Source organism: Eschrichtius robustus, chromosome 3 (genome assembly GCF_028021215.1).
Source record: "Eschrichtius robustus isolate mEscRob2 chromosome 3, mEscRob2.pri, whole genome shotgun sequence".
Lineage (NCBI taxonomy): Eukaryota > Metazoa > Chordata > Mammalia > Artiodactyla > Eschrichtiidae > Eschrichtius > Eschrichtius robustus.
In genome coordinates, this window is record NC_090826.1 from 109,197,902 (window position 1) to 109,222,807 (window position 24,906).

General features: G+C 38.0%; 1 protein-coding gene and 1 non-coding gene across 5 annotated transcripts in view; one reads left to right on the top strand and one right to left on the bottom strand.

Moving 5' to 3' along the window:
• Positions 1–24,906, bottom strand: part of ARNT (aryl hydrocarbon receptor nuclear translocator) — a 63,981-nt gene that overhangs the window by 25,093 nt on the left and 13,982 nt on the right. For 2 of the 4 annotated variants that reach the window (XM_068540729.1, XM_068540728.1), the window contains exons 2-5: positions 14,102–14,213; positions 10,413–10,457; positions 4,940–4,984; positions 1,860–1,904 (exon numbers count right to left, since the gene is read on the bottom strand). In XM_068540729.1, coding sequence (XP_068396830.1) covers positions 1,860–1,904; positions 4,940–4,984; positions 10,413–10,457; positions 14,102–14,213 — 247 coding nt within the window. The remainder of the gene's footprint in view (positions 1–1,859; positions 1,905–4,939; positions 4,985–10,412; positions 10,458–14,101; positions 14,214–24,906) is intronic. The other 2 variants (XM_068540731.1, XM_068540730.1) reach the window with 1 other exon arrangement.
• Positions 23,864–23,936, top strand: TRNAR-CCU (transfer RNA arginine (anticodon CCU)). The gene has a single exon. It is a non-coding gene; the product is annotated as a tRNA-Arg (tRNA).

Sequence of the window (24,906 nt, forward strand, 5' to 3'; positions counted from 1 at the left end):
GATACCAGCAATTCTAACTCCTGGAAACTTCACTTCCTATGTAAATTACCACTCCCTCAGAACAAAATGTGTTTTAAGAAATGACAGTCTTAAAAAATGTCGAAAGCAGCTTGGCTGATTTCATGTCTACCAATTCAACTTTTTAAAGGCTGAAAACATAAAATGACCAATTTTTTCCAACCTAAGTATGTTGCTCAACAGCTGATACAAGAATTGATAGTATAGATTCCCTTGGTCTATAAAATGCTGTTTGTTCTAAACATCTGTCTTATTCTCAACACTAGACGGCAGAATTGGAAGTTTTACTTGTCCCACTAATGCACAAAGCCCTACCTTCTCTATCTGGATGTGGTGCCAGTACACTGAGCTCATGAGATTTGTAAGATACCATCTACTAGAGGTCCCTTATGGGCGCCCAATTTGGGACAAAGTGAACTGGAGAATAGGAGGAAGTGGACAGGAAGACGTTTAAAGACCTGAAAACATACAATCTGGATCTCACCAGGGTAAGTAGAACATATCTCCAATAATGACTTCCTCAAAATCAAACAGAATATCATCGTTAAAAATAATAATCCAGTAGTTTTCAAACTGGATTTCTGGAAAGCCTAATAGTTCCTCAGTGTCTTCTATGGGGCTGCTTCAAGGAGAGATCCAAACAACATGCTACATTACTGTTTTTACTTGAGCAGCTTTGCTTTTGTCTTTTTTATTGACTTCTATTACCACTTAAAGATTCTATAGGAACAAAAGTTCTCTGCCAAAACAAAAAGAACACAACAAATCTAACATAAATCTCTTTTTTAATGATAAGAGCAAACTAAGGTCAAGCAGCTAATTGACTCTTCTAAGGGCTGCCCTCATTCCCAATGAATGCAATGTTCTTCCCACCATACCACACCAATCAGTTTTATGAAGAGTGAAAGAGTTCGTAGGAGGCCATAAATTGAAATGGCAGCAAAATGAGCTTGTGGCCCAGCTGAAAGAGGAAATGGTAGGTAAGAGGGGGGAAGTAATAAAAACTGGTACTGGTATTAGTGATCTATCTCCTACTGAGTCATCCCAAATCACAGAGACCAAAAAACAGGAAAATTTGGGCACAACATTTCTTCCACAGTATTTCTACATTATCGACAACAGTCTCCAAAGAGAACTCCATAGTCTCCTTTACTGAAAAGGTCTCACAACATAGATTCACATTTAGTTACTTTGCCTGAGAAACATAAAATTCTACGCTCAAACATAAAGCACCCATTTTCCTAGTATCTGACAGATTTCTGACACTGAAATCCATAAGGCTGATCTTTTAAATAGCCACATCTAGGCTGCTAAGCTTTTCTGGGAAACACAAAAGATTCAAGCACCAAAGCAACACCAGTACTGCCGTAACAAAGTAATCTAGGCTGTGAGTCTACATAGGAAAATAAGGGTGAGCCTTCTAGAGAGGTGTGGAGTAAATACTGAGGCCTAAAGACTGGGAACTAATTGCAAACACAGATACATTTATTGGTTTTCTGATAAAGGAGTATTTCCCTGCTAAAGCACCAACTGGCACAGCTGCACGGTTTCTGAAAGCTTTTTATTCTGTGAAACTTCGTGCTAAGATAAAGAGTAAAAGAGAAATCTACAAAAACTAATAGCAATTTCTTAAATTCCTAAGTAAAGTTCCCTCAACCACCCACTTTCTGATGGGGGAAGCCAAAGTTCCTGTTACACACAAACTTCTAAAAATCTTGTCCTCTCTTGCCACAGACCAGGAAAAACACGAAGAGAAAGGGGAAGAAAAGACCAGAATAAAAAAAAGGATAGAAAAAGCAGCATGATCTGCTTCATCATGCCAAAAGACACTGTTCTCCTACCTGGCGAGTCTCTCCTTATCCGCAGAGCTCTGCTCATCATCCGACCTAAAAACAGAATTAACGAACTAAGCTAAAAGTAAAATAAAAAGAAAGAAGGAAGGAAGGAAGGGAGAGAGGGAGGAAGGGAAGAAGGGAAGAGAGAGGAAGGAAGAAAGGAAGGGAGGGAGGAATGGAAGGAGAGAGGGAAGGGACAGAGAAAAAAGGGAAGGGAAGGAAAGAAAAGAAATAGAACAAAACAGATGCAGAGAAGAGAGGGGAAAATGGAAATATGGACAAGAACCTTGCCTGTAACTCTACAAAGCCATCTGTTAGGATTAAGAAAAAGTAACTTACAGGACAAAGGTCAACATAAAAGCAAGGCCAATATTCATTATAAATTAACATAATCTGAGCACAGAAAGCCAATCATTCTCTGTAGAAACCAAGGATATACAGTTTGAACAATAAACAAACAAGGGAATACCATTCTCACACACTGCTCCCAATCTGAAAAGAAAATGATATCCACATATGCTATTCTGTAATGAAAAAAAATCAAACAGTAAATCATGATAAGAATGTCAAACAAGTGATCACAATCTTTCTATAACACACATACAGCACACATTCACCCACAGACAAAATAGCCAAACAGCTTCACTGGAGAAATTACATAAATAAAACTAAGAGCTAAGTTTCTGATATATCCCCTATCAATGATTTGATCCTAAAGTAGTAAATTTCTATTCAGTCACTTTCCCATTTCTCTGCAATAAAGCCATAACATTGCCGGATCCTAGTACCAACTCCCCCTTCCCTGGAGTGGGCTACAAAGATTATCACTAAATTTCTCTGGATAACTAAAATACTATAAGGGTTGGTGGCAACTGAAGAAATAAGGTGTTGGTACGCCAGTTTATCAGTAATCAATTCCATCTTAAATATATATATAAATATAAAGAGATTAACAATAAATAGAGTAAGAAAGAAAGTCTAAGTATGACATAACAGGCTGAAAGACTAGTTATTAAAAATGACAAGTATAGGGCTTCCCTGGTGGCGCAGTGGTTGAGAATCTGCCTGCTAATGCAGGGGACACGGGTTCGAGACCTGGTCTGGGAAGATCCCACATGCCGCAGAGCAGCTAGGCCCGTGAGCCACAATTACTGAGCCTGCGCGTCTGGAGCCCATGCTCCGCAACAAGAGAGGCCGCGATAGTGAGAGGCCCGCGCACCGTGATGAAGAATGGCCCCCGCTTGCCACAACTAGAGAAAGCCCTCACACAGAAACGAAGACCCAACACAGCCATAAATTAAATTTAATTAATTAATTAATTAATTAATTTTAAAAAAAATGACAAGTATAATGACTTTATCAATATATGGGAAAGTTTCTAAAAAATGGCCAGCAGGAAAAAAAAAAAGAGAGAGAGACAAGAAAATAACATAGTAATGATAAGAACCATGTGAAAACTTATGCATACTGACCAGAAGAGAAAGAAAACAGTGATATTAAGTGAAGTTTCATGTTCACTGGGTTGTTATAATTCCTTAACAAACTACAAATCATTTTTTCAAAAAGTTGGGAAAATTCATTTAAGCTTCTGAAGACCCTCTAACTGAATTCCGAAGGAGGATATGTGAGGTGAACTAGCTTAACAAATCATATCTTAAAGAAATGAGTTCTCGGAATTCCCTGGCAGTCCAGTGGTTAGGACTCTGCACTTTCACTGCTGAGGGCACGGGTTCAACCCCTGGTCAGCGAACTAAGATCCCACAAGCCACACAGTGTGGCCAAAAAGAAAAAAGAAAAGAAAAAGAAATGAGTTCTTTTGTTTGACAGTTAAATATCTAAAATTCCTATTACTACTCCTACCCCTACAGATCCATAATCCCTTACACTCTAATATTTCCAAGTGAAATACATGAATGTATAAATATTCACATTAAGCAAGACAAATGAAGGCTAAAACAGTTCAGTTCATGTTTTCATAGCTTTTAGGAATTTCAGTCAAGAGACTGTGAACCTGTACCACCACTACTATTTGATGGCTTCACTTTCTAATGCAGCTTTTGAAAAACTACTCCCCAGATCCCTATTATTAACTTCTCATTTTAGGGATGGTTCACATCCTAAAATGTTTACAAGTATCTACTTCGATAAACAAATTCTTCAAAAACCTCTTAAATCCACTCCTTTCCTACTGTCATTGCCACCATTCTAGCCCAGGCCCTCACGATTTTATCACTGTCTTATTATTTCAGTAGCCTCCTATCTACCTCCCTGACTACAGTGCTTCTGTTTAATCAGTCCTATATAATGCTACTAGAGAAAAATCCCATATGCATTTTATATAGTAGCATCTCATTCAAAGCTTATGATGGCATCTCACTGCTTCAGAGTAGTTTTAAACTACTCTGACTGATATTTCTTAGCCCTCTACATCAATTTTTCTCAATGTATGGGCCCCAGACCAGCAGTATCAGCAATGAATAAATAGTAAGTGCTTATTAGTTAAGCACTGGATTTTGGATTATTCACTTTTCTGAGATGGCTGCAAACTCGATTTTTAAAAAACAAATAATTTACTACTTAATAATATGTAGAATAAACTTTCTAAAAATAAACCAATATTTGACTTGAGAAGGATCTGCTTAATAAAGCAAAGTATTTTTCATCCTCTTGACAGATAAACATATTTTTTTCAATAAAAACTCCAGTCTTCACATAAATCATTTCTTTGCTGTTACTTTTAAAAGAATAAAACCATTATCTATACAGATTTTGTAGATCCACTTAATAATAAATGCAACAAAGAAATTCATATTGTTTGTGTCCCTGTGGACACCCAGCAAGCACACTGTATAGATATCTATCACATACATAAAAACACTGTGCAAAATATACCATTAGTTTGAAGCTGTAAGTCTGAAGCCCTGTTACCCGAACGTAAACAACAAGTGTAATACTAAGTTTCACCAGCTTTCAGAAGAAGAAACAGACTGGATAGAGAAATTAACTCTCATTGAGATAAAATTAAAACTCAGTATTTTTGAATCGCCTGGTCCCACGACAAGGACCAAGATGCTCTACTACATTACCTGGCAAACCGCTCCTTATCATTAGACATCTGATCGTCATCACACCTGAAGGAGAAAAAAAGGGGCTTAGTCCAAGGCATTACACTTGTTATATCTATTTCACTCTGAAAGGAACACTAGAAAGGGATAAAAAATATTCAACAAAAAAAAGCCAATGAAAAGGCATCACAAAGCAATAGAGATAATAACAGCATCCCACAGAACTTAAAAACCCATGACTATTATTTGTCTGGTTTCTAATGTGTCCTTTACTCTTACTTATCAGACATTCCAAAAAAAGATGATGATCTCATGAGGGCACAGCTGACTACCCTGTCAACACCACTGAGGTTAGGGATTGTTTTGTTTTTGTTTTTCATTAATTATGGCAAAAAACGTGTAACACAAAATTTACCATCTTAATCATTTTTAAGTGTACAATTCAGTAGTGCTAACTACAATATATTCACACTGTTGTACAAAATATCTCTAGAACTTTTTCACCTTGAAAAACTGAAATTCTATAGCTACTGAACACCATCTTCCCACTCTCCCCACCTCCATCCCACGCCCAGCTCCTGGCAACCACCATTCTACTTTCTGTCTCTCTGATTTCGGCTACTTTAGATCCTCATATAAGTGAAATCATACAGTATTTATCTTTTTGTGACTGGCTCATTTCATTTAGTATAATGTCCTCAAGGTTCATCCATGTTGTACTATGTGATGGAATTTCCTTCTTTTTTAAGGCTGAATAATATTCCACTAGCTGTATATACCACATTTCTTTATCTATTCATTTGTCAACGGATATTTGGGGTGCTTCCACCTCTGAGCTACTGTGAAAAATCGGGCAGTGAACATAAGTGTGCAAATATCTCTCCAAGATCCTGCTTTCAATTCTTTTGGATATATAACCAGAAGTGGCACTGCTGGATCATATAATTCTGTTTTTAATGTTTCAAGGAACCTCCATACTGTTTTCCAAAGTGGCCGCACCATTTTACATTCCCACCCACAGTACACAAGAGTTCCAATTCCCCCATATCCTCACCAACACTTGTTACTTTCCGGGTTTTTTGATGGTGGCCAGCCTAATGGCCTACTCATTGTGGTTTTGATTTACATTTCTCTGATTAGTGATCATGAGCATCTTTCCATATGCTTTTTGGCCATTTGTATATCTTCTTTGGAGAAATGTCTATTAAAAGTCCTTTGCCCATTTTTTAATCAGGTTGTTTTTTTGTTATTGAGTTGCAGGAGTTCTTCAAGTATCATGGAAATTAACCCCTTAACAGATATAGGACTGGCAAATACGTTCTTCCATTCCATGGGTTACCTTTTCACTCTGTTTCCTTTGATGTGCAAAAGTTTCTAAGAGACTTAAATTATGATTTAAACAATGAACTTTATACCTCTTTGATTAAGGAAACACAATCCATTCATCTCAACAACTTCTATTTAATAAGCTGATAAATCTTGTTTACTACTACAGAAACCGCAAAGGAGGATGTGTTGAAGGAGGAAAACCTAACTCTGAAAACATTACTCTACTCTCTGGATGATCTAAATTTTCCTCTTCTCACTCACTGTCACAGGATATAGCAAAGACCTATCAACTTTGGGCAGAAAGAGCTTTTGGGAGATATGTAAGACTCACAAAATTCGCAGTTAAACCAGTTATTAAATTACAGCCAGGGCTTCCCTGGTGGCGCAGTGGTTGAGAATCCGCCTGCCAATGCAGGGGACACGGATTCGAGCTGTGGTCCGGGAAGATCCCACATGCCGCGGAGCAACTAAGCCCGTGCCCCACAACTACTGAGCCTGCGCTCTAGAGCCCGCAAGCCACAACTACTGAAGCCCACATGCCTAGAGCCCATGCTCCGCAACAAGAGAAGCCACCTCAATGAGAAGCCCATGCACTGCAACGAAGAGTAGCCCCCGCTCGCCGCAACTAGAGAAAAGCCCGCGAGCAGCAACAAAGACCCCACGCAGCCATAAATAAATAAATAAATAAATAAATAAATTTAAAAAAATTACAGCCAGAATTTATACTGCTCCTTCGCAGGCTATAAATCCTCAACTAATTTGACCCCAAGAATTTTCAAAATTTTTGAAAATAACTGGAAAGCAGAAGTAGAACGACGGGCAAACATGGAGGTATGGTGGAATTTGGGCTCAAGGACAAAGGGTTTCTAAGACACAAAATATACTGTAAATCAGATGCTACAAACTTTTAATGAAAACAGTGATCTAAGCTGAAAAAAAGAGACCTATAATTTACATATTAATTTTGTTTGTTTGTTTGTTTGTTTTAATTTACTTTTGGCTGCGTTGGGTCTTCGTTGCTGTGCACAGGCTTTCTGTAGTTGCGGCTAGCAGGGGCTACTTTTCATTGCAGTGTGTGGGTTTCTCACTGTAGTGGCTTCTCTTGTCGCGGAGCACAGGCTCTAAGCACGCAGGCTTCAGTAGTTGTGGCACGTGGGCTCAGTAGCTGCAGCGCACAGGCTTAGTTGCTCCGCGGCATGTGGGATTTTCCCGGACCAGGGCTTGAACCAGTGTTCCCTGCATTGGCAGGCGGATTCTTAACCACTGCACTACCAGGGAAGTCCTTTCATATTAATTTTGAATCTCAAGAATGAATCTTCCAGATATTTGCTACTCAAAGTGTGGTCAGTGGACCAGAAGCAGCAGCATCACTTAGTAATCTATTAGAATGCAGAATCTTGGGCACTACCACAGACCTAATGAATTATAATCTTTATCTTATCAAGAACCCCTGGCAGATTTGTACATGCATTTGTTTGAATTTGAGAAGCATTATTCTAGATACTAGCAACTCTGATATTATACCTAGAATTTCAAAGCCTTCATATTCTTAAAAATTATTTTATAGATGTTGTCTGGAGAATATAACAAAATGACACTTGGGACTTCACTGGTTGCACAGTGGTTAAGAATCTGCCTGTCAACGCAGGGGGCACAGGTTCGAGCCCTGGTCCCGGAAGATCTCACATGCCGCAGAGCAACTAAACCTGTGTGCCACAACTACCGAGCCTGCACTCTAGAGCCCACGAGCCACAACTATCAGTAGTTAGTTAGTTAGTAGATCCCATGTGCCACAACTACTGAAGCCCGCATGCCTATAGCCTGTGCTCTGCAACAAGAGAAGCCGCTGCAATGAGAAGCATGTGCACCACAATGAAGAGTAGCCCCCGCTCGCCGCAACTAGAGAAAGCCCACGCACAGCAATGAAGACCCAATGCAGCCAAAAATAAATAAATTAAATAAATAAATTTTTTTAAAAAATGACACTTGAACAAAGTGATGAAAAGAGGTAATAAATTACAGCTTTCATCCACCAAGGAGATTTAATATTGATTTACAGATACAATGCAAACAAGACTTTCACTCATTGACCAAAGTGGAGAATTCCAATTAAAAAAAAAAAAAATTTACTGGGAATTCCCTGGCGGCCCAATGGTTAGGACTCCACGCTTCCACTGCAGGAGACATGGGTTCGATCCCTGGTTGGGGAACTAAGATCCCACAAGCCGTGAGGCCAAAAAAAAAAGTACTGATGGTCAAATAAAAAAAATTGGTGATGCCTCACTTGGGCATAATGACCTACTTGGTAAGATGAATTATGAAAACCTTTTTTTTATGGTTGGGGAAAAGACAAATAAACCTTTTAAAATTTGCATATAGTTTGTGACTACCAGATTTTGTGGAAATGGAAGCAACGACTCAGGGATAGAGCTAACTGATAGGTATAAATAAGACTAGCGTTTACCTCTACCCCATTCATATGCACAACACAGTTCCACTAACAGTATTTATCATTATAATTAGGGGTTCCTAATTGGAGGAATTCCCAATGGAACTGTATGAAAAAAGTCTATTCTTGAACAGAAATTGAAATCTCTACCCCTCTTCACATTTGTTGACACTCATTAAGTCTCAAGAGCTCTCTTGGAAAACTGCTTTCTCCAATATTTTGCAACTACCTCTTTATGGTGGCCAAATCATGGTTGTTGTTTTCAAGAATATATGGCAGTGTTCCGCGACTAGGCAGTAGCTAGAAACACAAGCTTTCACTTTAAACATTGCAAAAACAACAACAATAATAAAAAAAGACACACAGATAGATGTAACTGACTAAACTAAGCAATATAAAACTAAACAACGGCAAGCAGTTTACAATATGGGCATCCTCTGTGTAAAAACAAAACCTGAGGAGACAATGAGTGTGTGTATGTGCACACATATACGTGCATTTAAATACGCTTACATATGCACTGAATATTTCTAGAAGGATACTTAATAAACTGGAAACTATAATTGTCTAAGGGGAAGGATTCTGAAGGTCTGAAGTGAGGGAAGATGTACTTTCATTACATATAACTTTGCACTGTTTAAAAATTTTGCAAAATAATGTTTATATTTTTTTAAGAACTTAGTTAATAAAACAAACAAATAATGAAGCCTGGGCGCTCACATAATAAAATAAATTGTTTAAAAAACAGGGCTCCTTTATTTATTTCTCAAATATTTGTTATTCTGCAATGTAGACACTACCTAGGTAATATTTTCAAATTTGAAAAGAAAAAAGGCAGGTTGCAGTCAAGGTTATCTTCCATTCTTTGACTCTTATTGCTTTCCTTACTTAAAAACAAAGCCAAGTAACTGGTCATAAGCAAAAATAAAAATTTCCCTTCTCTGAAAGAACTCCTTCATCAATATATTGAAAAGTCCATTTCCAGTTCTCCAGAAGATTCACTACTCAAGGATACAAATTCCAATTCCTGCTCTGTAGGAGAAGTCAATGAGTATTAGAAGGCATGAAAGATTAGTACATTAATGACCCCCAAACTAATTACACTTAGCAGTATTCACTACCTGGTGTAGCACCATCGTGTACTGAATCAGGACTCGGACACATGACTTGCTTTAGCCAATGGGACAACAGCAAATGTCAATCCAAAGCAATAGCTTGATAAGCATTTAGACTGGGACTTGCCCTTTGGATTGCAGCCATCACCATGTAAAGACACTCAGTCTGCCCTCCTTAAGGATAAAAGACCACAAAGAAAGAGATACCCAGCCTTATCAGCTGAGTCCAGTTCCCAGCTGACAAGGCAGCTGAACGCAGTCTTATGAGTGAGTCTAGGCAAGATCAGCAGAATAACCATCTAACCAATCCACAGAATTGTGAGAAATAATAAATCATTGTTCTTTTTAAGCCACACAACAATAGATAACTGATACAGAGGGTCTTGTAAATTCTCTGCTCTCCCCTCATTGAGCTCTTTCCTCTGGAGCTATTACCAGAATGCTTGAAAATTTTATGGGGTATAATATAATAGGTAATTTTAGTTTTAGGATGAAGCACTCTCCTTAGGCCTAAAGACAAAAATATTATGAGTCAGAAATATAAAGATAATGAACTAATTTTTAATATCAGAAATCTAGAGAAAGTTTTTTAAGATCTTACCTCAAAAATTTACTGTTCCCTTCTCCATCATCATCAAAATCCAATCTGGGGAAAGCCAACAAAAAATATTATAAGCTTATTGAAAATGCAGAACATTAAAAAAATTAAAATTCTAAATCCACAAGCTATCTGAACACCCACTCAGATGGAAGAAGGAAAAGAGGAAGTGGAATAAGTAAAGCTATATTACCTCTTCCTTGTTGTACCAAACTGGGCAAAGAAATTGGCCAATCAAAAAGGAATACCTATTGCTACCTTTCATTTTCCTAGGGTAGCAATCCACCTTTGCCAAAGTTTTACATCACAGTACAACCTCTACAAAAGGAGCAGGATCAACTCAAAAAGACAAGAAAAAATTAATATGAATAATTCAGGTCCGTTTTTCACTTCTATAGTCTGCTTTAGGCTATGTTAAGCTCTCTGAAACATCTCTCAAAACAGTGATGTTCCATAGGGAGTGATTTTAAGACCTCTGGAGGGTGGCTGGTTGGTTGGTTGGTTGTTTTTTGGCTGCGCTGCACAGCTTGTGGGATCTTAGTTCCCAGGGACTGAACCCAGGATTGAACCCGTGCCCTCAGCAATGAAAGCGCGGAGTTCTAACCACTGAACCAACAGGGGATTCCCCGAAGGTTGTTAAATAATGTTTCTCTCCTTCATTCACCTAATGAACATGTAATATATGCTACATTCCGGATACTGTGCTAGATGAGGTGAAAACAAAAGACTTGCCCTCAAGGGATTCTTTGCCTAGACAAATAAATATACAAGTGAGAATGAGAAAGCGTCATATGGAGAGCACAATCACTAAGCTTTAAATGTTTAGTGAAAGCAGAGGTGACTTTCATTTCAAGGGATTAGGCAACATTATAGGTAACGAGACAGGCCAATCTCCTATTAATCTCTATACTCCATTAAACTAAAACACTACTCATGTTACCACCTTAACCCAATGATCTCTACTAGTGTGATAACCTGATATTATGGGCCTCTAAATGGGTTATATATGAAGTACATAGCATCAACCCTGAAAGTGTCCATTCCTCTTCCTCTCTGTAGCCCCAGATCACCTGTCAAAGTCTACCTATTTACCCAATAACTCCATTTCTAAGAATCTATCCTAAAGAAATAACTCAGAGAAAAAAATTTATGTACAAAGATATTCATTAAGCATTACATATAACAGCAAATCTTCAAAACAGTTTAAGTGTCCCAAAATTGCAATTAAGTACATCCCCTCTATGTAAGTATTTTAAATTATGTTTCTATAGCATATGTAACAATATGGAAAAAAGGTTATTTTATACAATTAGGTGAAAAGACCAGGCTATATAAACCTACATAATTATATGATTATAACTATTTAAAGAAATCTACATATAGAATAAAGAATGAAGTAATTACACTAAAAAAACTGATGGGAGATGACTTTGGGTAGTAGGACTATTGCTCTTTTAGTCTTCTTTCTATATTTTCCAATCTTTCTTTTAAAAAATGTATATTATTTATTTTAATATATTTTCCTGATTATCAATAAAACACACTCACTTCAGAATATCTAGAAATAACTAAAAACAAAAGAAAAAATAAATCACCCATAATCCCATCACCCATACATCTGATGAGTATCCTTTCAGTTTTTTTGCTATGCACACGTTATTTATGTATTTTTTTCTGATAGAGTTGGTATATTACATACACTGTAACCTCTTTTTTTAAATTTTATTCTTTTTTTAAAAAATATATTTATTTATTTTATTTATTTATTTATTTATTGGCTGCATTGGGTCTTCCGTTGCTGTGTGCCTTTCTCTAGTTGCGGTGAGCGGGGGCTACTCTTCGTTGTGGTGCGAGGGCTTCTCATTGTGGTGGCTTCTCTTGTTGCAGAGCACAGGCTCTAGGCACGCAGGCTTCAGTAGTTGTGGCACATGGGCTTCAGTTGTTGTGGCTCGCGGGCTCTAGAGCGCAGGCTCAGTAGTTGTGGCACACGGGCTTAGTTGCTCCGTGGCATGTGGGATCTTCCGGACCAGGGCTTGAACCCGTGTCCCCTGCATTGGCAGGCGGATTCTTAACCACTGTGCCACCAGGGAAGCCCCTGTAACCTCTTTTCTCAATATACTGTAAACATTTTTCTGTACCAATACATATTTGTCACTTCTAATAGCTGTACATTTTCAATACAACTTTCTCAACCAATCCCCTAATTTTGATAATACTGCTTCTAATTGTTTGCTATTATATATAACCATAACACTGTGTTTAAGAGAGTAGACAATAAAGCTAACCTCCCAAGGTTCATATCATAGATCTTCCACTTACTAGCTTTAAAACCTTGGGTAAGTTACTTATTCACCAGCTACCTCAATAAATGAGTTAAAATGTATAAAGCTCTTGGAGACATAGCAAGTCTTAATATGTTACTCATGTTAACACCTTAACCCAGGGATCACTCTTGCATTACTACTGGTAAGAGGAAACTTAAAGACTAGTTATAACACTAGCTACATAATTATTAAAAGCAAAAGAAAGAAAAAAAATTCAATACTTTAATGCTTTAAAAAGTAGGTAAAATACTACCCATTCTTCCAGGCCTTTCTAAAGCAACCTCTTTTCTGAAGCCTTTCCCAATTTCTACCAACCAATGGTGGTATTTCCATACACTGAAACACACAGCAGTGTATTTGTTCCTTTCTTAGCAAACCTGGCGTATTCTATCTTGAATTATATTTATGTGTGTAATGATTATCCCTTTCAGAACATAAGCAACTAAAAGACGAAGACTGTGACTTATTTACCTTTGTATCCTAGTAGCAATCGGCACAATGACTTACACTAATGAGGCATCTAATAAATAATTTTGGAACTGAATGGACTCTAGGTTCCAAACAAGGCAACATATCAATAACTTAAAGGAGACATATTCTACAGTTCAGCATTCTCTAAATTCAGAAAAGTAAAAAGCCTACCAGGGACTTCCCTGGTGGCACAGTGGTTAAGAATCCACCTGCCAATGCAGGGGACATATAGGTTCGATCCCTGGTCTGGGAAGATCCCACATGCCGCGGAGCAACTAAGCCCGTGCGCCACAACTACTGAGCCTGCGCTCTAGGGCCCACAAGCCACCACTACGGAGCCTGACCACCACAACTACTGAAGCCCACGCGCCCTAGAGCCCTTGCGCCGCAACTATTAAGCCCATGTGCTGCAACTACTGACGCCTACACACCTACAGCCCATGCTGTGCAACAAGAGAAGCCACTGCAATGAGAAGCCCATGCATCGCTACGAAGAGTAGCCCTTGCCTGCCGCAACTAGAGAAAGCCCACGTGCAGCAACGAAGACCCAACGCAGCCAAAAAAAAAAAGGCCTACCAAAAAAATTTTGAGAATGCAGATACAAAGCTTAATGAAAGCAGTGAAATTTTCTCAGCAATGGTGAAATCTTTGGGCTTAGCCAGAGTCCTTTACCTCTTAGAGATTTTTGTTTTAAAAAAACAAAACTGCTCCTAAGAAACTAAGATAAAAAAATCAATTCAATACAGAGAAAAATCCTGGGACTAAAGAAAGTTATCTGATAGGAGTGTAGTAAGTAGCCAGAAGAAGTAAGAGGGTTAGGAACAGATGGTTCAGCGACTAACAAAATCAGGCTGGTTTAAAGGAGAGACGTTTGTAACATACTACGCTCAAACTCACCCTGGTCGCCGCTTAATAGCCCTCTGGACAATGGCTCCTCCACCTTGAATCCCAGGCCCAGGGTTTCCAGAGGCAATGGCTGGACCCAGTGATGGTACATCTGATGTCATTTCTGTCAGAGAAAAACAGAAATACAGATTTTAAAAAGATTGTCCTTGCTTATCATCATCATCATCATCAAACTGGCTAGAAGAAAGGCTCAAGCTATGGATAAAATCTCAGGAGTTTGCTAGAAAACCCCAAAATGCTCACGTCCAGACTGCTTTTCTTGAATTCTTACCCTGGGAAAAGATGTCCTTACACTTCAGTTCCCCCAACTTAATACAGTTTGGAAGAGGTAGTACTACATTCTATAGCCTTCTCTTTTAAAAGCTGGTAATAGTGACATAATATTAATCTAAAACACACACACAAATTGGTTTACATATTTCACTAATGCAACAAGTATATATAACTTAGCTCCTCTGATTTACTTTTTTTGGAAAATACAAAAAAACCCAAAATAAAAAAATCACCTAAATTCCAATACTCAAAAAAAATTATATAGAGGGACTACCAGTCCCCACCAGGGACTTCCCTGGTGGTCCAGTGGTAAAGACTCTGCACTCCCAATGCAGGGGGCCCGGGTTTGATCCCTGGTCAGAGAACTAGATCCCACATGCCACAACGAAGATCCTGCGTGCTGCAACGAAGACCCAGTGCAGTCAAATAAATAAATAAATAAATAAATGTGGTTTTTTTTAAGTTGAGCTCATTTTATTTCTTATTTTTTCCCTCCGATTATATACACCTATCTCTCTGCTCAAAAACAGGCACATTTGGTCATGGCTAATTATCTTCCAAAAAGCCTGCTACAATTTTTGCTCCCACTAACAGGATATGAGAGTACCTATTTCCCTCACCAGGACTGCATATTATACTTTTTAATTTCACCAAACCTGACAGGTAAAAATGGTACAGTATTTGTTTTAATTCTTATATCTTTTTACATTAGTCATCTGAAATCAATGAGGTGACTCTTCATATATTTGATATTTTTATACTGAATATCTTTTTCTAATGAATTTGTAATATCTATCAGTATATAAAGGATATTAAAGAATATCAATATATAAAGGATAATATATGACTGTTATGTATTACAAATATTTTTTCATCACCTACCTTAGCCTTTAAATATATAACATTTCACAATTTTATGCTGTAAAAGTTATCAGTGTTTTCCTAAATAATTCTGGGATTTCTGTCTTACCTAGGAAAGCTCCCCACTCTCAAGATTATTTCTATATTTTCTTATAATACTTTTGTGTTCCACATTTAGATTTTTAATCCATCTGGAATTTACTACTTATGCCTACCTGGCACAAGGCAGGACTCTGATTATTTTCTTATACATGGTTAGATAATTATTCTAATATCATTTATGAGATAATCCATCCTTTCCCCACTTATCGGAAATGACTCCTTTACTACTTTACTTTTACTTTTACTTTACTACTTTACTTACTTTACTTTACTTTTAGGTGTCTACAAATAATTGATCTCTTTCTATACTTTTATTCTGTATTAATATATTTTCCAGCTCCTATGTCAATACTGAACATGTTTGATAACAACAGCTTTATAGTACGTTTGAATTATCTAATAGGAAAGTCCTCCACTCTCCATTAATTTATTTTACAAAATTTTCTTATTAAATGTCATATACTACTTCTGCTTCAGCCAAAAATAAATAAATAAAATTTTTAAAAGTTTTAAAAATTAAAAAACAGTTTGAGAAATGAGTGGGAAATCAATACCTTCTCTGATGATGGAAAACTAAGGAGGATTTGTCACCAGCAGACCTATCCTAAAAGAATAGCTAATCAGGGACTTCCCTGGTGGTCCAGAGGTTAAGAATCCACCTTCCAATACAGGGGACGCGGGTTCGATCCCTGGTCAGGGAACTAAGATCCCACATGCTGCGGGGCAACTAAGCCTGCACGCTGCAACTTCTAAGCATGCGGGCCACAACTAGAGAGCCTGTGTGCCGCAAACTATAGAGCCCACATGCTCTGGAGCCCGCACACCACAACTACAGAGCCCACATACTCTGCAGCCCACATGCCACAACTACAGAGAAGCTCGCGCACCACAACGAGGAGTCCACGCCACAGGGGAGGATCCTGCATGCCGCCAACAAAGATCCCGCATACCTCAACTAAGACTCAACACAGCCAAAAATAAAATAAGTATTAAAAAAAACTTAAAAGAAAAGCAGCAAAGATATAGAAGTTCTCAATGATACCTCAATCAACAGGGTCCAATTAACATTTATAAAAACACTACATCCAACAACAGCAGATAAACATTCTTTTCAAGTGTCCCCAGAACATATACCAAGACAGACCATATCCTGGGCCTTTCAACAAACCTCAACAAGTATAAAAGAATTGCGGGAATTCCCTGGTGGTCCAGTGGTTAAGAATCCACCTTCCAATGCAGGGGATGCGGCTTCGATCCCTGGTCGGGGAACTAAGATCCCACATGCCACGGGGCAACCAAAACTGCGAGCCACAACTGGAGAGAAGCCTGCATGCCACAACTACTGAGCCCACGTGCTCTTGAGCCCGCAACTAGAGAGAAGCCCGCAACAAAGAGCCCACACACTGCAAGAAAGACCCAGTGTGGCCAAAAATTTAAAAAACAAATAAATAAATAAAATAATCATAGATTGGATTCTCCAACCACAGTGGAATCAAACTATTTAGAAATCAGTAACAGAAAGATAACAGGAAAATCTCCATTCACTTGGACACTAAATAACACATTTCTAAATAATCAGTCAAAGAGGAAGCCTCAAAGGGAATAAAAAGTACAGTGAACTAAAATTAAAATGAGGACTTCCCTCGTGGCGCAGTGGTTAAGAATCCGCCTGCCAATGCAGGGGACACAGGTTCAAGTCCTGGTCCGGGAAGATCCCACATGCCGCAGAGCAACTAAGCCCGTGCACCACAACTACTGAGCCTGCGCTCTACAGCCCACAAGTCACAACTACTGAGCCCACGTGCCACAACTAGTGAAGCCCGTGTGCCTAGAGCCCGTGCTCCACAACACGAGAAGCCACTGCATGAAAAGCTCATGCACTGCAACGAAGAGCAGCCCCCACTCGCTGCAACTAGAGAAAGCCCATGTACAGCAACGAAGACCCAACACAGCCAAAAATAAATAAATAAATAAATTTATTTTTTAAAAAAATTTTAAATGAAATTACAAGATGGCAAAGTTTGTGGGACACCCCAAAAGCTATAGTCACTAAAATGCTATATTAGAAAAGAGGAAAAGTCAAATAAATCATCTAAACTTCCACCTCAAGAACCTAGGATAAATAAATAAATAAATAAATAAACCCAAAGGAAGCAAAAGGAAGGAAATAATAGAAAGCACAAAATAATAAAATTTTAAAACAGAAGAACAATTTAAAAATAAAACAAAGAGTTCTTTAAATAGATCAATAAAATTGACAAACCTCTAGCAAGACAAACAACACACAAACTACCAAAATCAGGGAAAAAAACCCCAGGGATATCACTAGAGACCCTGAAGAAATCTAAGAGATAATTAGGAATACTAAAACTTACACACATAAATTTGACAACTTAGACCAAAACGATCAATTCCTTAAAAAATACAAACTAAAACAACTGTCCAAACACAAAATAGGTGATATGAATGGCCTCATACCTATTAGAAAACTGAATTCATAATTTAAGCACTCTCAAAAAAAAAAAAATTTTAGGTCTAGAATTTTTTCCAGTGATTTCACTGGAGAATTCTACCAAACATTTAAAGAACTAACAGCAATGCTACACAATCTCCTCCAGAAACTATTTGAGGAAGGGGACACTTACCAATTCATCTTTTGAAGCTAGCATTACCCTGATACAAAAACCAGACAAAGACAGTATAAAAACAAAACAAAAACTAGAGATCAATGTTCCTCATGAAAATAGATGCAAAAATCCTTAACAAAATATTAGTAAATAAAATTCAGCAATTCTAGCAAACAGAATTTAGCAATACGCAAAAGAACTATACAGCGTGACCATATGTGTTTTATTCAAGGGAAGTAAACTTGTTCAATACTTAAAATCAATCAACATATTAATTGGCTAAGAAGAAAAATAACATGATCATATCAGCCTATGCATAAAAAGTATTTGCTAAAATTCAATACCCATTCTGATAAAAACATAGAAAAATTAAAATAAAGTGAAATGTCCTCACCTTGATAAAAGTATCTACAAAAAGAAAGAAAGAAAAAAAAAAACTGCTGCTAATATTATACTTAATGGTGAAAGACAATGTTTTCTCCCTAAGATTTGGGAACTAGGAAAAAATGTTCACTCTCATCACTTATTTAAACATAGTGTGGGAAGTTCTAGCCTGTGCAAAAGTGCAGGAAAAGGAAATAGAAGGCATACAGATCAGAAAGGAAAAAATAAAACTGTCCCCATTTGCAGATTACATGATTGTCTTTGTAGAAAATCCTAAGGAGTCTACCAAAATAAACAAAAAACCCTTCCTAGAACAAATAAGTGAATTCAACAAAGTTGCAGTATACAAAATTAATATACAAAAATCAATTGTGTTTCTATATACTAGCAATTAACACATGGGCATCAAAATTTAAAATATAAAACCATTCATAACCACTTCAAAATAGAAAAAATATTTAAGTGTAAATCTATCAAACAGGCACAAGATTTGTATGCTGAAAGAATGCTGATCAAAGAATCAAAGACCTAAATAACTGGAGAGACATACCATGTTCATGGATTGGAAGACTCAACAAAAGATGTCAATTCTCTTCAAACTGATAAACAGGTTTAATGCAATTCCTATCAAAATTCTACCCAGATGTTTTTGAAGATATAAACATGACCATTCTAGGGACTTCCCTGGTGACACAGTGGTTAAGAATCCGCCTGCCAATGCAGGGGACACAGGTTCAATCCCTGGACCAGGAAGATCCCACATGCCACGGAGCAACTAAGCCCACAAGCCACAACTACTGAGCCCACGTGCCTCAACTACTGAAGCCCGCATGCCTAGAGCCCATGCTCCACAACAAGAGAAGCCACCACAATGAGAAGCCCGTGCACTGCAATGAAGAGTAGCCCCTGTTCGCCGCAACTAGAGAAAGCCCGCGCACAGCAGCAAAGACCCAACGGAGCCAAAAATAAAAATAAATAAAAACTAATTGTATTAAAAAAATTTTTTTAACTAAAAAATTTTTTAAAAAATTAAACATGACCATTCTAAAATTTATACAGGAAGGTAAGGAAACTATAATAGCTAAAACAAAGAAAAAGTGGGAGAAAAGAGTCTACCTGAAAGACTTCTAATATAGCTACAGCAATTAAGACTGTGTGGCCCTGGCAAAGGGACAGACACTTAGATCAATGGAATCCAGAAACAGACCCACACAAATATGCCCAAATGATTTTGACAAAAGTGCAAAAGCAATTCAATGGAGGAAAGATAGCCTTTTCAATGGTGCTAGAGCAACTAGACATCCATAGGCAAAAAAATGAACCTTGACCCCTTATACAAAAATTAATCAAAATGGATCATGGACTTATATGTAAAGTGTAACTATGTAACTTTTAGAAAAAAACCACAGGAGATGGACTTCCCTGGTGGTGCGGTGGTTAAGAATCCGCCTGCCAGTGCAGGGGACACGGGTTCGATCCCTGCTCTGGGAAGATCCCACATGCTGCGGAGCAATTAAGCCCGTGTGCCACAACTACTGAGCCTGCGCTCTAGAGCCCGTGAGCCACAACTACTGAGCCCATGTGCCACAACTACTGAAGCCTGTGCACCTAGAGCCTGTGCTCCGTAACAAGAGAAGCCACCGCATAAGAAGCCCGTGCACAGCAACGAAGAGTAGCCCCTGCTCGCTGGAACTAGAGAAAGCCCGCGCGCAGCAATGAAGACCCAACACAGCCAAAAATAAATCAAGTAAAATAAATTTTTAAAAAAATAGGAGAAAATCTTCAGGATCTAGGGGCTAGTCAAAGAGTTCTCAGACTTGGTACCATAAGCAAGATCCATGAAAGGAAAAACTGGTAAATTGGACATCACCGAAATTAAAAACTTTTGCTCTGTGAAAGACTGTGAGAGGATCAAAAGACAAGTTACAAAGTGGGAAAAACATTGCAACAAAGGACAAAGGACTTGTATCTAGAATATAAAAAGAACTCTCAAAGCTCAACAGTAAAAAAGCAAACAGTCTTGAACAGACATTTTACCAAAGAAGATACACAAATGGTAAATAAGCATATGAAAAGATGTTCAACATCATTAGCCAAGAGGGAAATGCAAATTAAAGCCACAATAAGATGCACTACATACCTATCATAATGGCTAAAAAATAATAATAATAAATACCAAATGCTGGGAAGGATACAGAAAAAGATCACTTATACACTGCTGGTGAGAATATAATATAGTGCAGCCACTTCGGGAAACAGTATGGGAGTTTCTTTAAAAACTAAACATGCAATTAACATACAATCCAGCACTGCACTTGTGGGTATATATCCCAGAAAAATGAAGACTTACATTCATACAAAAACCTGTACACAAATATTTAGAGTGCTTTTATTTGTAATAGCCAAAAACTGGAGAAAAAATCCAGATGTCCTTCAACAAGTAAATGGTTAAACTGATATATATACCCCTACTCAGCAACAAAAAGAAGTGAACTACTGATACACACAACCTGGATGAATCTCCAGAGTATCACGGTGAATGAAAAAAGCCAACTGCAAAAGGCTACACACTGTACAATTCCATTTGTAGAACATTCTTGAAGTAACAAAATTATAGAAATAGAGAACAGGTTAGTAGCTTCTGGGGATTAAGGAGAGGGTGGAAGTATGAGGAACGTGGGTGTTGCTTTAAAAGGGCACCACAAGGGACCCTTGCAATGATAGAAGTATTCTGTATCTTGACTGTACCAATGTCAATATCCTGGTCATGATATTACACTATAGTTTTGCAAGGTACAACCACTGGGGGAAACTGGGCTAAGGGTAGGGGATCTCTGTATTATTTCTCATAATTGAATATGAATATAAAATCATCTCAAAAGAAAGTTTAATTTAAAAGTTTTAAAAACCTTTTAATGTCATATACTTCATCCTCCTTTTGAACTTTAAAATCTATATAAAGTTCTAACAACAAAAAAACGCTTGAGGTTAATTCAATTACATTAAATTTATATAATAATTTTGAGGGACCAGTAGCATGATATTGCATTTCATCATCCAGGAATATTATTCAGACATTTCCTAATGTCCTTTAATAAAATTTTACAGTTTTCTTCACATGTCTTACATCTTTCTTGTTATATTATTTTTAGGTATTTTATAGCTCTTAATACTATTGTGAATGAAATCTTTTCCATTTCAACTTCTAACTGGTTATTGCTAGAATAAGAGAAAGCTATTGACTTCAGTGTGTTTATATTGTACTCAAATAACTTTACTAAATTACCTTATCTAAAAGCATTTAGTTTATTGGACTTTATTTATTTATTTATTTTTGGCTGCATTGGGTCTTCATTGCACACAGGCTTTCTCTAGTTGTGTCCAGCGGGGGCTACTCTTCATTGCGGTGTGTGGGCTTCTCATTGCAGTGGCTTCTCTTGTTGTGGAGCATGGGCTCTAGGCGTGCGGGCTTCAGTAGTTGTGGCACATGGGCTCAGTAGTTGTGGCTCGCAGGCTCTAGAGCGCAGGCTCAGTAGTTGTGGGACACAGGCTTAGTTGCTCCGCGGCATGTGGGATCTTCCCAGACCAGGGCTCGAACCCATGTCCCCTGCACTGGCAGGTGGATTCTTAACCACTGTGCCACCAGGGAAGTCCCTATTGGACTTTCTTAATATACAATCACATTATCTGCAAGGAATGATTATTTTACCTTTCTTTACTCAATATTTACACTAGTATTTAGTTTCCTTCTCTTACTGCATTATTGCAAGGGTTCTTAATCTGTGGGTCACGGGATAAAATCCACTGGTAAACTTGGATGAAGAACAATTTTCTTTCTTTACTTTCATTAATCTCTAACTGAAATTTAGCATTTCCTTCAATCATGAAAGTACAGTAAAACACAGTAGTTTTAGCAGTATCTGTGATTTTGTCATCAATAAAATCAGATATCACATGATGGTTATTCTGGATATCTAGAATTACTGCTACATTCAATACTACTTTGAGAATATGGCAATTATTAGACTTGTCACTACATCTTATTTATTGTGTTAATAAAGAAGAAACATTAATTTTTGTATTACAAATTTGTAATTTTTTATATTTTGATAACTATATTTTTAATAGAAATGATTTTTCATAATACTATGTAGTGTTATTTACACTCTGAACAACATTCTATGGGTTCAACAGGGAGAGCAAGCTGCATGCCAGGGTGATCTGGGGGCCTAGGGACCTGCCCCGCCAGCTCACCAGAGTTTCCTCCCATGTGCAAGTCTTTCTGCCCCTCACCAGGGTCTCCAACTTGGCCCAGACCAGAGGAGGTTTTTATTTAGTCATGGATGCAACACAAAAAGTGTGATAAGAACTTTTGAAGCCTCGAAGCAAAAGTGTTACTCCTTGCCTTTACAGTGAGTGCATGGATAATCAGTGATAATAATAACTTATTTTTTTCTAAGCCCTCTCTGTGTGCCAGGCACTGTGCTGGGCAACTTGTGTGCCTCTCATTTATTCCCACAATGACCCAATGAGGCTGAAGAAGGGTTCAACAGATGTCACCAGTCATAGGGGTCCACGTGATACAAAAGGTTAAGAATCTCTTTATTTATTCACTTTTTTTTTTTGGCCACGCCATGCAGCTTGTGGGATCTTAGTTCCCTGACCAGGGATTGAACCCAGGCCCACAGCAGTGACAGCAAAGCACCAAGTCTTAACCACTGGACCGCCCAGGAATTCCCATATTCTGATTTAATAGTCTTTTTTTAAAAAAATCAGGAATGGATTTTTTAAAATCAGAAACAACTGTTTTTATAAAGCATTTATTGATACAATCATTTTTCCCCCTTTAGTTTGTTAATGACACAAAGTATATAGGTTTTCTCAGGGTGACCGATCCTTGAGTTCCTGGAATAAATCTTGCTCAATAAATTGTAGTGGGCTGAAGAGTGTAAAAATGCATGTCCACAGAGACTCAGAATGTGACCTTACTTGGAAATAGGGTCTCTGAAGATATAATTAGTGAAGACGGAGATCTTAGGATGGGCTCTAAATCCAATGACTGCTGTTTTTATAAAAGCAATGAGACAGACATTTGGATACAGAGACTGGAGTGATGTGTCTACAAGCTAAAAAAGAGGGAACCTAACCAGCCAATATCTTCATTTCGGACGTTGAGTCTCCAGAGCTGCAAGAGAATAAATTTCTGTTGTTTTAAGCCCTCTAGTTTGTGGTAATTTGTCACTACAGGCCTAAGGACCTAATATAATAATGATGTATGATTCTTTTAACATACTCTAGATTTAACTTACTAAGATTAGCTCCTTTTAAATGGAAGAGGAACTTAGTGTGATGTTAAGTGTAGCACAGTTAAGGAGTATTCTTAGTGCACCGAATTTAAGCACCTTCTATTAAAATCATAACTTGACAGAAATTACAGGAAAATAGTAAATATTTTAGTCAGTCAACACAGTCTCCCAAATTTATAGAAAAGCTACTTCTTGGGACTTCCCTCATGGTCCAGTGGTGAAGACTCCGCACTCCTAATGCAGGGGGCCCAGGTTCGATCCCTGGTCAGGGAACTAGATCCCGCATACCCCACCTAAAGATCCCGCATGCTGCAAAAAAGATCCTGCACGTGGCAATGAAGATCCCACGTGCTGCAACTAAGACCCAGCACAGCCAAATAAATAAATAAATAATTTTTTAAAAAGCTACCTCTAAATGTGACTTCCTTTCCTGAAATAGGAGAAATAATATAAAACTAAGTCATTGAAAACATGAATGAGGAAAACAGAAATGATAAATGAAGCATTAAAAGTTGAATAGATAATGAAATGTTCAAAAAGAAATGTTGTTAACAATAATTCATCATATTCCTACCTTGTATAAAATATGAACCACTTTGGATGTGTTTTCTTTTTTTCATAAGCCTATTTATTTATTCACTCATTTTTATTTTTGGCTGCGCTGTGTCTTTGCTGCTACACGCGGGCCCTCTCCAGTTGTGGGGAGCAGGGACCACTCTTCCCTGTGGTGCACGGGCCTCTCATTGCTGTGGCCTCTCCCGCTGCGGAGCACCGGCTCTAGGTGCAGGGGCTCAGTAGTTGTGGCTCTTGGGCTCTAGAGCGCAGGCTCAGCAGTCATGGCACACGGGCCCAGCTGCTCCGCAGCATGTGGGATCCTCCGGGGCCAGGGATCGAACCCATGTCCCCTGCACCGGCAGGCAGACTCCCAACCACTGTGCCACCAGGGAAGTCCTGGATGTGTTTTTTAATATTTTACTTATTATTCCTAAAACCTACCTCCAAATTATATTTATAATAAACTGCATCTAAACTCAAAATACAAAACCTCTTTTATGCATGTCTTTTGTTCCATGCCCCAGCATTATAACTGCCTTTAATACTGGACAAAGAGAGTACTCAAATACTCACCGTTAAAATGTTGATGCATCACAAAGCTACAGTAATCAAAATAGTGTGACACTGGCATAAAGACAGACACATAGACCAACAGAATAGAATACAGAGCCCAGAAATAAACCCTCAC